The sequence below is a fragment of the Trichosurus vulpecula genome, chromosome 5, assembly GCF_011100635.1.
Source record: "Trichosurus vulpecula isolate mTriVul1 chromosome 5, mTriVul1.pri, whole genome shotgun sequence".
Taxonomy (NCBI): domain Eukaryota; kingdom Metazoa; phylum Chordata; class Mammalia; order Diprotodontia; family Phalangeridae; genus Trichosurus; species Trichosurus vulpecula.
Window position 1 is genome coordinate 205,490,500 of NC_050577.1, and position 18,297 is coordinate 205,508,796.

The 18,297-nt window shown below is 40.6% G+C and overlaps 1 protein-coding gene across 4 annotated transcripts in view; it reads left to right on the forward strand.

The window, feature by feature from the left end:
• CACNA1C (calcium voltage-gated channel subunit alpha1 C) overlaps nt 1-18,297 on the forward strand; it is a 1,048,429-nt gene that overhangs the window by 937,855 nt on the left and 92,277 nt on the right. For all 4 annotated transcript variants that reach the window (XM_036758696.1, XM_036758693.1, XM_036758694.1 and 1 more), the window contains 2 exons: nt 1,879-2,037; nt 2,954-3,064. In XM_036758696.1, coding sequence (XP_036614591.1) covers nt 1,879-2,037; nt 2,954-3,064 — 270 coding nt within the window. The remainder of the gene's footprint in view (nt 1-1,878; nt 2,038-2,953; nt 3,065-18,297) is intronic.

Genomic DNA, 18,297 nt, shown 5'->3' on the forward strand with positions numbered 1-18,297 from the left:
TTTACAATCTAGTGGAGCAATGAGACATAGATAGACAGACAGACAAACAGACAGATAGATAGATAGATGGATAAATAAACATATATAGGTATGCATATATATCTTAAAATATTATATCATAAGATTTCTTTTATAAGGGAAGAAAACTGAACAAAAACAGAGTAGTTATGGTAGAAATATACCATAACACAAATGTAATAGACTTCATGACAGAGATTAACTGGACAATTGATGAAATTTAAAATAGTTAAGCAAATATACTTATATTTAAACAAAATTGCAAACCTTCTTGGATGAAGCTAAATGTACTAACTGAACTGAACATTCATGTCTTTTTTTTAAAGTCAGGTTCTTTTACCCACTGTACGTAATTAGACTCCTTTCCCAGAATAACTTTAATATTATAAAGTCATAGCACAGATGGATTTATTTTTAAATTTTCTACTTTAAGGTATCTAATTTGAAACACATGACATGAGAAAATGAAGCATACTTATCTCTAGGTCTTTTGACATGTTTTGAACATGTTTAGAAATGGAAAAATTAATAAATAATGAAAAATGTTAATCATATGGAAAGGATCCTAGCCAGAATCCTGAAGAATGTGACCAGTGAAGCCTCCACGGTCTCTTTGGGATGTTTCATCTTTAGTACACCAAACTATTTTGGAGGGAATCTGAGCCCCAAGCTGGTGACCACAAAAACCATATCTCACCTCCAATAGCACAAGCATTTTCATCAGAAATATATGTACTACATGACAAGTGCATTAGAGAGTTACAAAACAAAATGTGATGTGATGTAAGATCTGAACAGGAAGGTCTTTGCCAGCTGGGGGTATCAAGGCTGACTTTCTGGAGTAAAGAGCTTTTGAAAGATGGAAATAACAATTCAGCCAACTATGAGAGAAATGTTGCTACTATCAAGTAAAAACACCAATGAATAGAGGTGGGAGAGAGAAGAGAGAAATTGTGCCTCTTAGCAGGAAAGAGACTTGAGGAAACTTTTGCCTGAGACCAAGGAGAAGGAGTTTCAATTCCAAAGATTGAGATAGAAACTCTTCCATTGAGGATGGTCGGGAGTGTAAGAGCTATGTGCTGACCAAGAAACATGGAACTTCCTCGGGGAGAGGAGCAGGAGTGGGAAGGAGGGGGAAGTAAAGAGATTAAATCAAGCAACTAATGTTGATAAATATTCAATTGGCTGAAGAAATATTAAATGATACTAGGGGTTGGGTGGGGAGGTTGAAAAAAAACCCAACAATCTTGCCATAGGCTTAGGATTATGGCATAGAAATGAAAATTAAAATATATTTGTGCAGAAGTGCCAAAGATCTAGCTAACTACAGTAACAAAGATTTAGTCGCAAAGTGATCTCTTCTCATCACCTGTCAATGGTTTGGGAGTGTTTTCTTGGGTTGCAGACTCTAGGAAACAGGAAATATTTAAGAAAGGAAGGAAAGGAAAAGGGTCTGGATGCCCTTGGAGGAGACTATAGCAAAGAGAACAATTAACAATCAACAGGGAGGCTATTACTTTTGTCTTTTTGGTCTTTTCAAACAACATCTTAGCTTGTTTTATTTCATAAATTGAAAATAAAATGAAATTTTAAAAAAGAAAAAAATTAAATTAAACCCTAAAGATGCTAGAAAAATAAAGCATTGCATGTCTGAAAGAAACCAGGAGCAAAGGATTCAGCTTCCTGTCACCTCCTACAGCAGGACGAGTCACTGATGGTTTCCCATATAACCTGGGGATTTGAACACATGCCCAATCCCCAATTCCTCTCCTGTCACTCTGTGCCTCACTGACTGATCTCCCTTTTCTTTTCTTCTCCCACCTCTTGTCCCTTCCACCCTCCTACCCCTACTCCTAACAGCGACAGTGTGTAGAGTATGCTCTCAAGGCTCGGCCCTTGAGAAGGTACATCCCCAAGAACCAACACCAGTACAAAGTGTGGTATGTGGTTAATTCCACCTATTTTGAGTACTTGATGTTCGTCCTCATCCTTCTCAACACCATCTGCTTGGCCATGCAGGTAAGTCTAGGCTTGGGGGTGCTAAAAACCTGAAGGGTTTTGGCCTCTTCCCTAACATGAGGGAAGAGACAGAAATTAGAAAAGTTGTGTGTACCTCACCAGTTAGTCTTTCAATTGGTAGCCAAAAGGGAAGACTGGGGAACAGCAGCTCTCTTACCCATAGCCCTGACTGCCTCATTGAGTAGGATATGACCGTTCCCCAGGATGTGTCCCATTAAAGAACCCCTAGTTTGAGAAAAGGCAGGGAAGACAGGTAAAAGGAAAACAGGGAGATTATGAATTTAGCCCATATGTTCATTGCTAGAACAAGGAATGGAATATTAGATGTCTTTTTTGAAAGAAGTCATACTCTGGAGGAAGAGGACCTGGGTTCAAATCCACCTCTACTATTTACCACCTTGTGACCTTGGGCAAGTCTGTAAGCTTCCGTTCCTTCATCTATAAAATGAGGAGTTTAGATCAGATGACTTCTGAGGTCCTTTCTAGCTCTAGAGCTAGAAATAAGCCTATGAGCCAACAACGCCTCTCTCTAGCCAGAACACAGAGTCCTGTGTTAAGGTTCTCTGTGATGTTAGGGAAAGAGTTACTGGGGTCTCCATCATATTTTTTCCTCGCCAAACTAAGAAGGAAAGCTATGACCCAAGGCCACTAAGGTCTTCAGGTTTTTTAGTGGTATCAGAGACAGAAAGGAGCTCTGAGACCTACCTGTAAACTGGAGGATACAGTTTATACAGGACCAGCCCTTTGGGAGGGTGAAAATGGTGTGAGAGGGTTTTTTTTTTTTAATATAATTGTTGTTGTTTGTGGTAAGGGTGAAACTCTGAAAAGGCTAAGCTAAAGAACTGGGTGGGGCATAGACTCCCCGCATTGAATTTCAGTCCATTCTCATTGTACACTGGGAATTCCTTCCTCTCAGCACTACGGTCAGAGCTGTCTTTTCAAAATCGCCATGAACATTCTCAACATGCTCTTCACTGGCCTCTTCACCGTCGAGATGATCCTGAAGCTCATTGCATTCAAACCCAAGGTAGGCAGTCCTTTGAAACAAGTCATCTAATTTCAGATCATATGCCTAGAGGGAAGGGATAGAGGGGAGATGGGTGTGATGAGGTAGAAAGGAGGCAGAAATATGCAGTGAAAGTGTCCCAAACAGCCACCCCTAAACCTGCCTAAATTTGAAACAGAACTCTGGGATGGAATCTCAGCTAATGCCTGCAGTATTCCTGACCTGGGATGCAAAAGTGAGAAGTTCCCCCTGTAAAGAGCTACTTCTTATCAGGGACACACAACATTATTCCTTCTCTACCCATTTTCTACCATGCAAACTAAAGGCATCTACTAATGGGGAGTGACTATAGCAGGAAAATGCCTAGAGATTAGCAAGTCAAGACTCTCCACCCCAATCACCCCAGGCCTCCCATGGCATTCCCTACATATCAAGTACACATAGACCACTCGTAACATGCAACAAACTCTTAATTGTCAGAAATACTTGATTTTGTTTGGTTGTGTTTTTATCCTACTGCTGTTACCACTGCCCACCTTCAGACCACGCAAGGGCTCCTTAACACCCACTATAACCAGCAAAGCGAATGATCCTCAGATCTCTCCATTTTACTCCTTGTTCACAGCTTTCAGGTAAAAGGCTTGGTTAGATGAGAAAGTTATAATTATTGATTTAAATGGAGGACATAAGAATAAATGACTATGAATTTTAATTCTCTGTGCCTCCACTCTGCCTATACTTTCTTCTTTCTCCCCATTGCCCTTATCATAGAGAACTGAGAGGCTATAATTCCAGGTGTCTTCCATCTCCAAGCACCATGATCAGCTCTATCTAGCTGATAATATTTGACCTTTGATGCTCCATGCCAAGCAGTATAAAGCTACTTCCAAGAAAAAGCATTGATTTAACAGTAGCCACAGTCGCATGAAGGAACTTTGAGGAACAATGTGGAGGCCAAATTGTACCTAGGTCAGTATCACAAGCAGACCTGAGATAGTCTCTTCAGCTTACAAAGCTACCCAGTGTTTCCTACCTATGCCAGCATTAGCTGAAATGAGCAAATGTCCCAACTGGATTTTGTGTTTCTATCCACATTTTCAATTACTCCTTTATCCATTTGTTTTGCATATTAGAGACCCATGCTGATAAGTAGACTGAAAAACATTTCTGGATGGCACAATATCCACCGTCATCCTCATTTTCATCGTTACTCAAAGCAATTGTCAAACTTTTTCTATTCATAGTACCCCCAGAGGAAGCTACATTAACACGGTTTCTGCCTTTAAGGAGTTCACAGTGTAAAATAACAAAAAGGCACCCAGAACACAGCCTAGGTATACAGGGATCTCACTTAATCATAAGGGAACAAGATTTGGGAGGGGAGGATCTAATGTATGATTTTATTGATGTAGGAAAAACCCTGTGAGCAAACTCCGCCCACTAAAGCAGACCAGTAGCTCTTCTGTAGCTTGTGGTCTTAGCTTATAGCCTGGGATACTGAGAAGTTAAAGGACTACCACAAAACTAACATATGTCAAATGCAGGACTTTAACTGATTCCAAGACCAGCTATTTATCCATTGTGTTGAGTTGCTTCTCCCACAAAGGAATGAGACTCTTAATACCTATGATTTGAGAATGTCTTCTTTCCTGACTCCTCCAGGGCAGCTTTCCACCCTCACTAGCCCCCTCAGCTCCCACACCCAGGGGGACAGATAGTCTTTCCTGACTCAGAATGAGGGTATACACTAAACTACCCTGGCCACTTTCCACGTTGCCTTAGGTTTTGCTCTCTTATCTGGAGAGCCAATCAAAGTCTAAGGAGCTGAGTAAGGCTCCAAATAACAGAATTTCTGATTTATGCCCCATTTGTACAGAAGACTTCCACTAAAAGTTTACCTTGCTGTCTCAGCATAACATGGAGGTAACCCTGGGTCAGCTTTCATGATATTTAAACCATATGTCCCTTACGTACTATAAAATACTGCCCAATTCAAAATATAAAATGCCATTGAACTAAGTCGGAATGCCCAACACAATAATGTTTTGACTTCTGTGATCTAAGCTGGTCTCATTCTCTCAGGTGGTAATATGTGAGAGTAATAATAGGTAAGACTAGTAACAAAAGCACTTACCCTTTAAGAGTTACAAAATACAACAAACCTATGAGTGGGTGTTATTATTATCTTCATTTTACATACAGGGTAAATGAGACTAACAATGACTTGTCCAGGGTCAAACACCTAGTAAGCATCTGAAGCAAGATCCAAAATCCAGTGCTCTATCCACCACCCCACCTAGCTGCCTCTAGGTGAGTAGCTAGCCAGTTTGGTGAGCCTCCAAAGTCTGTTCCCAGAGGAAATAATGAATAGGACAGGCGATTGGATAGGCTTCTAAAGTGTGCCAATCCTAAGAGAAGTAAAGACAAAGGTGAAAGAGCAGGATACACATCCTTCAAGAATGCCTCAAGCCACCACAAGGAAAACTTCCAACAAATGCAGCTGAGGGTCTACAAAGCACCCTGGGAAAAATGAACCAAATATAAGTTAACTGAGCAGAAAGTTAGTAGCAACATAACCTTAAATGCATCAGTTGGGGGTACTACAAATATGCAGAAGAAACTTCCAGAAAAGAATGGTAAAATAGTGGTTTATCTTAAACGTTGCCTCACCGCTCCTTTCTACAAACTTTCAGCAATACCCCTCCAAGAGTCAGTTCTTATAGTGTCCTTGTTCTTTCTCAGCACTGATACACAAAGGTACCAGTAACAATGTGACTGTTAAAATAGGTCATGGGAGAAAGAAATGCATAGCTAAAGAGAATGGCTTTAGTGAAATTTAGGGTACCCAGGAAGAACAAATTTTGAAGGGGGAGAGGTTGAGTTTCTCAGTACCCTGTAAACCAGAGATAATCTCCCTGAGGAGCCTGGCATAGAGTAAATGTTTAATAAATGCTCTAAGGCTTCACCTGGGCATGAAAGGAGTTATACAGAGTGTCCCTAAAGTCTGGACACATAGGCAATTGACGGCAATGTGGAGTTATTGCATCAAGTTCACGTGAATCTTGCAACCTTTGCATCACAAATGATGGAAATCATATTGAAGAAGTTATTTGTTAATATTCCAATTAAATAAAATGTTTTTGAAAATTTCATTGATTTCATTTCTGGAAAATATGTATTTTTGCCTATGTGTCCAGATTTTAGGAACACCCTGTAGATTGAGGAGTTGTGACAATGATGATATGGAATCCTTATCCTTAGGTAGGAAACCTTCCATTATCTCAAGACAAAGACTTGGACAGAATAGTATATGAATGGTATATACCACTGGTATATGAATGTTCTACTGAGCAAAGCAGGCTGAATTGTCAATGTGTTGGTAGGGAGAAACTCCCTGCTTTTGTGGAGGCTCTGCTGGCTTTTAGCTACCTCTGCCCTCAGGAGCGTGGCTTTCCTTTAAAACCAAGCCAGCCAACATGGCTGACTCCAGCAATGCAAAATGCCTGGGATTTGCCTACTTGCAGCTGAGGACTTCTTATCTGCACTTGTTTTAGAAAGAATTGCACCCTGAATATTATTGTCTTTCTCTCTCTGATGCATTGTACCTTCATTTAAATATCTAGCTTGAACCTCACATAAGGTTCATAAAATCTCAATACTTTAAATCGGCCTCCTTATCTTCCTTATGCATTGTTTCCAGTCTGACCACTGACACTCAGGTAAGCAGAATTAGCAGAGATTTGAATGATCAGTTTTGACACATTTTTCACATTTATACTGAGAAAATGCTTAAAAGAATGTCCTTTACAAAGATAGCAGTTTTAAAGGCAGTAGTCACAGTCTATAGCCTCCAGAAGGAGAAAGGGAGTCTGGATGGGAAGGGCAGGGCTCACCACAGAAATGTCTCACGCTTGCATTGTCCTCACCTTCCCGGCTCCTAACCTCCCATCTGCTCACCACAGCATCTATTTTCTCCTCCTTGCTGCTTGCTTCTTGGTACCTCTTTGCTCAGCTTACTTTCTGCCTCTCTTTACCAATGGGCCCCATGCCCAAGACCAGAGTCTAAAACCCTCTAGGTAATTTTCCCTTAAATAAAGTCTGAAATCCCCTCAGAGGACTCTGGAAATAGAACTGACCACTAGCAAGCAGCTTGGTCCCCATCTTCCTCCATTCCATGTCCAAACCTTTTGGCAGGCCCTTAAAAAATTAGCTAAGCTATCCCTGATATCAGCAAATGTACAAAACAAGCAACAAAATAAAACATCAACACTTAAACACTAAGATTTTCCCAACATCCCAGAAAATCACCTTAGGGTGTTATTCACAGCAAATATTCAGCAGTATATGCAACAGGAACATGTGTGTGTTCAGCCATATCCAACTCTCTGTGACCCTGTCTGGGGTTTTCTTTTTTTTTTTAACTTTTTTTTTTGGAGGTGGGAAGGCAGGGCAATTGGTGTGCCCAGGGTCACACAGCTAGTAAGTGTGTCAGATATCTGAGGCTGGATTTGAACTCAGGTCCTCCTGACTCCAGGGTCAGTGCTCTCTACTCACTGTGCCACCTAGCTGCCCCTCATTTGGGGTTTTCTTGACAAAGATGCTAGAGTGATTTGCTGTTTCCCTCTCCAGCTCATTTTACAGATGAGGAAACTGAGCAAACAAGGTTAAGTGATTTTCCCAGGGTCACACAGCTAGTAGGTGAGTGGGCCTGGATTTGAACTCAGGGAACTTGGGTCTTCCTGACTCCAAGCATAGTGCTCCATCCTCTGCATTACCCAGCTGCCCTACAATAGGTATAGCCCAGTGCAAAGCACTACTAGGCAGGCTACTTCAGTGACGTGTCTAAATTACATTCAAGCATGGTGTATGTACCTATCACAGCAGTAAGAGCAATATAATGTCAATAAGCCTACAAAATAACAGAACATGCTTTGGCATTAATGTATAAATGAATAAAGAAACTATTAGAATACATAATAGAGAAATGTAGCTATAGTACTTAATAAATATACCTACAATACTGGCCTAACTGCTATTTAATCTAATAAATAGCAAAATAATTGAAAGAAAAACATAACTCAGGACATGCAATAACTAATAATACATCAATGAACACGCAAATGCATGCAAAGCACTTATTACATGGGTAAACATTAGTATAGCCACTTGAGTTTAACCTGCAGCATCATAGATTAACCAGGATACAGATTGGATAGATTTCACCAATCTATTTGGTCCTAGATAAACTGGTGATTAGAACTATAGTCTAGAACTTGTGAAGGCATCAGGCTGGCTACCCATGTTCCTAGGCTTTTTGGAATATCTCATTACCCTAGGAGTCTCTACGGCTAAAGTTCCAGGCAGGAAAAGTATTGCCTCTGGATTCAGATGAGATATGACCAGACTACTCAAGTAGTTCAGCCTGCTCTTGTTTATTGAGTTACAGTATACAGTTTTCTTCACTAGAAATGTCATTTTCTTGAACCAGTGTCTGGTTCAGATAGTCTCTGTATAGCCAGTGGGTTATATATTTTATTTAGACTGCAGAGAAAGATGTCTGTCGCTTGTGCATCGGGGAGTGGGGTGTATGGGGTGTTAAGAGAAGATTAGCACCACTAGTGTGAGGGCTGCTTGTCCACCTTTGGTGAAAATCTTCACCCACCTCTCACCTGTGGCTCCAAGGAGCTGTAGCATGCATAATGGCAGACAGGATAAACCAGGTTGAGGGCAACCAACAGGCCTCAAACCTGTCAGTGAGTTAAAAGGATGTCTACCCCAAGCTGATGTGAAAACTCCCCAGCAGAATGGGCAGATGAGAACAATTTGTTCCATTGGTCACGAAGATAGCTGAAACAGGCACAGTGGAGCTCTGGGAGCTTGGTCAGACATCAGAGATGCCAAGGTCATCACTGCTTCCTGGGCCATCATCAGTCATCTTGACTTTTGTCCTGCCACTGAACTTCACTGACCCTGGAAGAGAGCGTAACTCTGGAAGGGACACCTTTGCACAACTCTGCCTCACTTAAATCCATTTCACACACAAGTCATCATCCATGATGTTGTCAGTCCTCTTCAAAAATTAAAGACAAACAGTAACAGCACCTGGGAGTCCAACTAACTCTCTTCTAGGCAATAACTCTCTTATAGGACATTGCACATTTCATTAATTGTTATTCTAAGTCCCCACCAATCTCTAGGGCTATTCTATATAAATAGGCAAGTTGTCCAGGCTTTCCACTAGATATGAGGTGCCTTTCCATCTATCTGCTAACTTCTGTGTCCCTTGAATACCCAAGTTTCTCAGCAATACTCTTTTTTTGCTTGTGGTCTTTTCATAACAAATCTGGGTATCAGACTGATTTGTTTTTGTCAAAGCTCTCCTGAGCTGAAGACTTGACTACTTGTTAGGCCTCTCTTAGCCTCTAAGCCAGGTTAGAGCTTGTTGTGAGTGTCTTCATTCTCTCCATCCCGTGAGACCCCAAAGCACACTAGTCTATGTGCATCTAGGTGTGGCTCTTCTCCAAACATCAATAAGAATAATGTAAAGCCTGTGACATCGTTCCTCATGCAGCTGTACAATTGTTCTAGAAATGCCATCTGTTGACTGCACTGAGATTGTTCTAGTCTCAATGTTCCTTAACTGTGTGTCCAACAATATGTGATTGAAATACTCAGGCTGGGGGGTCACTAATGGGAATAATAAAATTGGTTTTCACACTTCTTGATGCCTATCAAAGCTTGCCCTTACCTGAATAACTCAAAAGTTTCTGCTTTGGTCAGTATGAATCCTAAAAGGGAATTGATACACTGAGAAATACTTCTGCCACAAGAGTTTAACAACCATGGGTGCTTTCTGGTTCCTGACAGAGCGTGCTTATGCATACCTGTTGAAATGAGGAGTTTTTACTAAACTATGACTTCTCATTCTCTCCTTCCAGAGATAAAAAGCCAATGCAGACAAGTTCTAAAAGTTTTCTAGTGCTTATATTCTCCAAATTTGTTACACAAGTTGGCAGTGCCTTTCTTTAAACACACTATAAGTCTCACACTTCTGAGTGACATCTGCTGCCACTTTGGGTCAGTAAAATCTGCTTCTTTCCAGCTCTAAGCTTCACTTTGGTTGACATGTCCAAAACCATCATGCAAGCGATTTCATAGCTGCAATGCAATACATGTTGGTCAGTATCAACTGCTTCCTGGTACCGTGTGTGAGATCAGTCATAGTCAAGTACGATAGACATTTTGAGTAGCCCCAACTTCTGCCATTGCTTCAATAGTAAGGTACTTTATCAAAAATATGAATTTGAGTTTCTTAGTTAGCAGCACTCCCTTTTTTTCTTGGCTTATATAATTTCTCAAAGTCCATCAGACATCTGCTCTTGCCACTAGTTACCCACAAGCAACGTACTGAGGCAGAAAAGATTGGTTCAATGAAAAGAGATGCCTGTACGGTGCTGATAACACTCTCTGGTGGAAGTCCCAAGCTCTCAATTACACTTCTATTTGATGGTGGCCTAGCTCCCTGAATGTCCTACATGACTTTCACATCACAGCTTTGGTGTCATGTGACTTTCAGCCCAGAGCATCTACATCCACATTAGTCTTCCCCAGCCAATGGTGAATGCTGAATAGTTAACCAGTGATGCTCCCCATATTGGACGAGCAGCATTAAACTTGGCACTGCTCAAAATATGTCAATGGATTGTTTTAGTCCATACTTGCTCTATATACAGTCTTTTCAGTAATAGCCCACTTCAAAGCCAAGAACTCCAGCTTGTGGTTGGGACAGCAGCTTAAGTCTTCTCCCAACACATACAATTGGTTTCTGGTAACGATTTTTCTCTTGTAATTTGACTGCCTTCAAGCTTTGCAGACTAGCATCTGTGTACAGGAAAAATGATTTGTTTGGGTCTGCATAAGCTCCACACTGGTGCATGTGTGACCAAGTCTTTGAAAGTTGGTTCACATTTGTGCATTCAATGATCCCTAAATACCTTTGTTGGCTTAACACAACTCAGTCTTTCTTGTCCTTCAGTTTCTGGTTCTCTTAAATCACATAAGCACAAGTGATGTTTAACAATGATTTAGCTGTGGGAACATAGCTCTTGGCAAATTTGTGATAATAGTCAACAAATCCCACAAAAGTCTTTAGATCTCCAAAGTTCTTCCGGTATGGCCATTTTGGAATTCTCTTCTGTCCTCCCTGGTCAATGTTTACATCTTGCTGTGACACTGAGCAACCAGAATTTGAAACCACTCTTGATGCATTCAGTGAATTCAATTAGTTAATAGGCATTTGTTAATTGAATAAAGAGCTGTCCCTGTCACATTGCTATGAATTTGCATATTCACTAGTTAAGTAAATTATGTAAATATAATATATAATCTATCAAGTAATAAATAATAAATAGTAAACTATAAAGTAAATTTTCTATATAAAAGTTATAAAATAAAATACTAAAGTTATAAAGTAAAAATACCAATTTGCGTATTCACTCTGCTGTTATAAAATAAATATGGGAATAAGTAGCACTTTAACAGTGACAGACCTTCATTCAATTGGTAATATGTAACATTGAATAAATCATGAATAGTTTCAGATTCCCATCGTCTCATCAAAACCAGGCCTGATTCATCTACTAGCAGCATTGAAACTTCACATTTATATTTTCTATTTGAATATAACTGATTATGATAGAGAGAAAAACTAATCAATGAGAGATCAGAACAAATGTAAAATGAAACAAAAATCAATGAGAGACTAGAACAAATGTAAAATGAAACAAAACAAAAATATGTGTGTATGTTTAATAGGATTTTTTAAACTGGATTGTAATATTTCAGTAAATACATTTCTGTTTCTGTAAGGAAAAAGTCTATCAAAATTATAAAGAAGATTCTTCCAAAAAATAGTAAAAGTAAAAATAAAAACATGGAAAGCTAAATTCAGTTCAGAGCTTGAAAGCATCCAAGGAGAATTTAAAAACAGAGCAACCACATGTAGTTCAAATGTGTAAGCATCAGGCGGTACTAGTGAGCAAGATAACCTGAGTTGTCTCATGTCCTGAGAGAAGAAAGTTTCTCCTCCCTTTGTGGAGGCAGGGCCTGCTTTCATCTTCTTCCTCCATTAAGAGCATGGTTTTCCTTTCAAATTTAACCCACCTTTTTGGCTGACCCCAGGGGAAGAAAAATGGCCGTGCCTTGCCCAGGCACAGCCTGGGACTTTTTACTGGTTCTTGCATCAGGAGAAAACTGGGCCTGAACATTATTCTCTTTTTCCTTCTCATGCACCGTACTTTCAATGAACTATGCAGCCCAAACCCCCAGCCAGTTTGCACTGACAAAATCCAAGCTGAGTTTATAAAACCTCAAAACATTAAGTCGGCTTCCTTTCCAGGTGTCCTCCTTTGATTCCCAACCTCATCACCAGCATTCAAGTAAGCAGAATTGGCCCAGATTTGAACGGCCAGCTGGATTTTAATGCATTATCACAGGCATACTGACAAGACACTTAAAACCGTATCATTTACAACAATGGCAGTTTTAAAAGTAGAATGGGAGGAGGGCCGGTAGGAGGGAGAGATCGCTCCTCACTGGTCCCAGCCTACATTCGAAAACAATTCGGGGCTTACCCTGACGTCCTTCGTACTTACATTGTCCCCAACCCTTTGCCTCAAGACTTCCTGCAGTGGCTCCCAAGGCCCCCTTCTCCTTTCTCCTCCCTGCTTGTCTTTCTCTCTCCTTGCTCAACTTGATTTCTGCCTTTCTTACCAAGAGGCCTCTGCCAAAGGTTAGGGTTTGAGGCCTCTAGATAGGATGTGCCCTCAGATAAAGCCTAAAATTCCCTCAGAGCTTAGAGAATGCTGTAAGTGGAACTTGGCTAGCCAGTTGCCCAACCACCATCTTGCAACCATGACAAAGCCTTTATGCCAAATTTCAAAAAGTGAAATAGACTAAATTTGTCTCGATCAAAAGTGAGACTACAATGACCTCACAATCAGCAGCCTTCATGAGGAGTCCTCCCCACCTGAGCCTGAAGCTTTACGTTTGTAGAGTCATTTGATAGAATTTCTTTCACCTGGGAATTCTGGATTCTCCCTGCTCCTTTCCCATTGTGAAGAAAAAGGGAGAGGTTCCTTTCTTTCAAAAATAAAAACTTCCAGAACAAAATCTAAAAACCAAAGGACTAACCCTAACCTAAGTAACCTAACCCCAACAAAACAGAACAAAAGTGAAGCCTTTAAGCCTCTGATACTTCTCAGTTTCTCTGCCTGAAATTCCATGACTGTGGGATTTGCCTATTCTTTCTCCAGAGGGAAGGACCCTTTCTCAGGTGTAGGAAGCCAGATATGAAAACTCTAAGGTGCATTCCCCAGAAATCAGAAGAGAGAGAGATTTAAACATCTCTACTTGGGCTGTTGTCTTTTCACTGAAAATCCAGAATCTTATGGTCAGCTGGTTTGCTTTTATATTGTCAGATCTCTTTCCGGTCTGGCTTTGCCACTTCAGTGTTTTCCAATCTCTTGTTCCAAGTCCCCTTCCTCCCCCACTCCCAACCAGCCCTCAGCAAAGTGTTCCGTACAGAGTAGGTGTTTAATAAGTGTTTGCTGAATTGAATTGAGAGTTGTCCTTTGCCTAACAATTGAGTTAGCAATGACTTTCCCCAAGGTGAACCAGATTTTTGTTGTTTTGCTCTCCAAAATCTAACTTTTATTTTATTTCCTTCCTTGGCTTTCTGACAATCCTGCTTCCCTCCAAAGAGGCAGAGTTCTCATGAATTATCTCAAGTAGGCTGGGTGGCCTCATCATCCTTTTTCTCCCTCAATTTCTTTCTACATAAAATAAGATTAACTGTTTAACAGGCTTGCAGTGAGGTTGAATGAGATTACCCTTGGAGGGTATCTGGACTTTTCAAAGAGCTAGTGCTCCTATGTCTATGGGATATGAACGATACAACCCGTGCTCAATTGCCAAGGAGACTCTGAATCATGCCCTTATTGAACTAATTGCCCAGATCACAAGAAAGTCTTTTAAAAGTGGAATAGACTGTCTCAGGTTCTTGTTGGAGGCCTTGTTGGATGTCTTAAGCAGAAGCTGAAGGACCATTTGTTGGCTCTGTTTTTCACAGATGGACTAGGTGGCCTTTAATCTAGGGTCCCTTTCTAATGCCGAAATGTTATGATTCTGTGATCATTCAAAATGAAACCTAAAGTAGATCTTACTGACATCAGCCTTACCAGCTGCCAACTCCATTGATTATGCTTCAGTCAGTTTTTAATCTCTCTGGCTTCAAAATCCACTTAATTTCATTTATAAGAGACATACTACTAAAGACAGCCAACTACGTTTACTGCAACCCAACACCATTACAACCATCCACATTGCAACTACAACTAACAACATTGCAACATTACTTGAGCTGCTAATTAGCAGCTAATTGGTACAGTGGATAGGGTGCCAGACCTGAGTTCAAATGTTGCTTCAGACACATACTAGTTAGATGATGAACTTTGCAAAGTCACTTAGCTTCTCTATGACTGTTTCTTCGTCTATAAATTGAGGGGATTGGAGTCAATGACTTCCAGTGCCAAATCTATGATCGTATAAATTGCCATTTTTAAATTTGGAATTGTTTGTCCAGGTATCTCCAGCCTCCATTCATGGTGTTGCTTGGTATTTTTTGTCCTCCGTGCTACTCAGTGTCTACATATCTTGTTCGTATTTACCTGTTATTGCTGCAGGGTAGGGTATTCAAACTAGATAATATGATTCCTTTATTTGGCATTTTAAAGAGAAAACCACATCCATGCTGACCCAGTGCTCAAAGGGTTCCCCAGTTGTCTAGAATTTTCCCAAACCCATGTTCAACCCTTAGCCTTGAAGCAGTTTGGCACAGTAGAGTTGGAGTCACTTGGATCTGGATTCCAAACCTGCCTCAGCCACTAGTTGTGTAACTTTGGGCCAACTACTTAACATCCCTAAGCCTTCATTTTCTCATCTGTAAAACAGTGATAATAATAGCAACCCGAGATTGTGGATACAATGCACTTTGTAAACTTTAAAGCACTATTTAAATGTGGGTGGCATTTCATCCTTCATTTCCATGCCATTTTGTCTGATATTGCCATTCACTTTTTAAAAATCAGTTAGTCCATTAACCAAGTTTGAGTTAGCCCCTGTACATGAATATCTCTTTTTTCATCATTATTAATGTTATTACAAAAAAAGCATAAGCCAAACCCTGCTTTGTCCCAGTAATATCTGAGTAATTAGTGGGCCTGCCTCCCTTTTTCAGCTTATGCCTTCCCCTCCCCCCACAAAAAATGACCCTTTTAAGTTCCTCTGCCATTTGTTCATTCCGCTCATGTGCTGTTTTCCAGGTCTGAAGCTCAGGTGTTTATTGCAGAAGAATCAACCAGTAGTATTAGAAAAATAAACTGAACACACACCCCACAATGCAGTGCACAGTTGCACTGATGTCATAGTGGGATTAGAAAGTTATGGGAAAGCAATTGGCCAGTGAAGGAGAGGGAAGAGGAATCACAGAATCTGCATTAAAAAGAACCTTAGAGGCCATTCCACAAAAGTGAGAATCTCTAGGAAAGTGAAGGTTTTCCAGAGCAGATATATCTCACAAAACTTTTCTTTAAAATAGGATTTTTTTCAGAAGAGGGGATGTAGTAAAGGGAAAGAAATATATAATCTAGCTCTTAGCTAAAAATGCTATCTTTCTCCCCTTCCATGCCCATGATTCTGCCCCCTTGAAATCATGTGGCTAGGTAGTTCAAGTTTCCATTTTCTGGATGATTTTCCGGGAAGCCTCAAGGCAATTATTTCTATACTCTTCAAAGTCTTGGTTTCTCTCATTAAGCAATGTAGAAATAGTGTTACTCTGTAAAGCACCCAGATCTCTCTAATTCTACTGTATGCCTCAGGGCTCTCCCCCACCCTTAAATGTTTAGTATTAAGTCCCTCCACAACTGTTTGGTATTAAGTAGTGGTATCCCTCCCCAAATGTTTAGTTTTAGGCAAAATACCATCAAGCCTGTCCTACTTAGCAAGATGTTGCTATGTGCCTGATAACTAAGCATATGGCTATGAATGGCCCCAAAGGGTCACTAGGAAAGAAGAAAGTAATGTATTAGCACCAGGGTAAGGATTTGGAATGAAAAGAAAAGAATTAGCAGAATTTGGTAACTGCCAGGTCTTTTCTGTAGCCTTTCTTTTATATACCTTTTGCTCTTGTTTTTTTTCTTATTTATTCTTACTATTACTAGTCTAGTTCAGGTCCTTATTATCTCTTGCCTAAAAAAAAAACATTTTGGGGATCAGCCCTGATCATTCCTTTCATTGTTGGACACAAGTAAGGCTTTAGAAGATTTTCTGACATGAGTCTCTAGACTAAGCTGAAATCAACTTTCCTCAGCAATCACCTGCTGAAGCTCCAAATCCAACTCTGAATGCCTTGAAACCTTTACACAGACTCACAAACAGATCTACAAAGGTACTCTACTGCCCCAGGGACCCAAAGGACCAAATCCCAAGACTTTGATCCAGAGACAAAAAAAAAACCCTTCCTTTACAGAAGGAAACCCAGAGACTTACAATGTAAGAAAAAGAGACACTGGATTCTGCAGGATGGATTTCAGTGATAATGAGATCCAAACTTGACGTGCCCTAGTGTTTCTCTTTTCAGCAGAAAAGGAGCCAAACTACTTATAACTAACACAGAAGAGCATCTTGTGCTGGTTCTCAAAGTTGCCACATTCCTGGAGTCTGGGGGTTGGAAAATATCAGCAGCTTGGGATGTTGCAGGACCAACAAGGAAAGAGACAAGAGTAGATGTCTTGGAGAGGTAAAGAAAAGTAGGTGCCTGCGATTTCATGACAAGTATTTAAAAGCATTAGAAAGAAGCCCCAAGAGGTCATTTGGTGATTGACAGAATAGCATGGGAAGAGTGAATATAGCAGCATAGAATGAAATTCAGTGATTATGTTGAGTATGGGTACGCCAATAAGTATGCATTGTCATACATTGGAGAAAGCAGTACCTTCAGGAAGTAATTTCAGAATAAAGGTTGTTTTGGTGGTTGTATGTTTGGTATTAGCTAAGGTAATACTGATGATATGAGCTTGGGAACCTTGGAACTGTGTTTGGGATTTGATGGGAAGGATAACAGAATGATAGGTAGACCAAGAGAGTAGGAAGGTGACTTGGTTGCTAGTGCTGCCTCCACCATAAAGTATAGTCAAGACTGGAATGAGCTGGGATGAAAGCTTGTCAGAGGCTCTCATACAGCATCTGAATCACAGGGTTCTGAGCTTCCCTAAGTTTCTGCTTCTGAATGGCAGAACAATTAATAGCAATGCAGGTCTTTTGCTTCCTGAATCTCTGCTGTGTTCTCCTAGTTACACTCATTGGAGCCATAGCCCTTAGGACACACAGACCACATTGTTAACATGCCTAAAACGCATCCCCTTCATTCAATTAACAAACATTCATTGAGCAACCATGCTCTACACTTAACTGGGAAAGATACAAAGACAGGGCATTCATGCCCTAAAGTAGCTTACAATTTAATAAACAGGGTATAAATGGTATGTGGCCATGCGCCTCAGAAAGCAACAGCCCAACCTACCGTGATGCTATGAGCCTACTGAAAAACAAACTGGACGGATGTGAAAAATCCATATTGTATTTCCCTTTCCCCAGCCCCCCACATGTGCTCCAAAACTTGGTGCTGATTCTCTAGGGTCCAGATTACATTGTTGAAGAAGAACAGGGAAGGCAGGAAAAGGCAAAAACTTCTTAATCTTCTCTTGGGTCCAGTTTGCTCTGAGTAATGGTCAGTAATTGGCTTCTGTCCACCGTTTTCCTGAAGACCTAGTTAATGTTTAATGTTCATAGTAGCTCAGAATGTCATCATTTAACGAACATCTACAACATGCAAGTGTTGTGTGTAATAGGTCTAAGGGAAGCCAAGATCATGTGATCATAGGTTTAGAGTTGGAAAGGACCACAGAAGCCATCTAGACCAACCTTTTCATTTTACAAATGAGGAAACTGAGGCCCAGTGAAGCTAAGTGAATTGCCAAAGATCATACCAGTGGAGAGAGTATCAGAGGGCAGGTCTGAACCCAGGTCCTCTGACTCCGGAGCAGCCCTCTTTCCACAATACAACACTTCCCACCCCAATTCAATTCAACCAGCATTTATTAAGCACCTAGGATATGCCAGGCACTATGTTAGGCTCT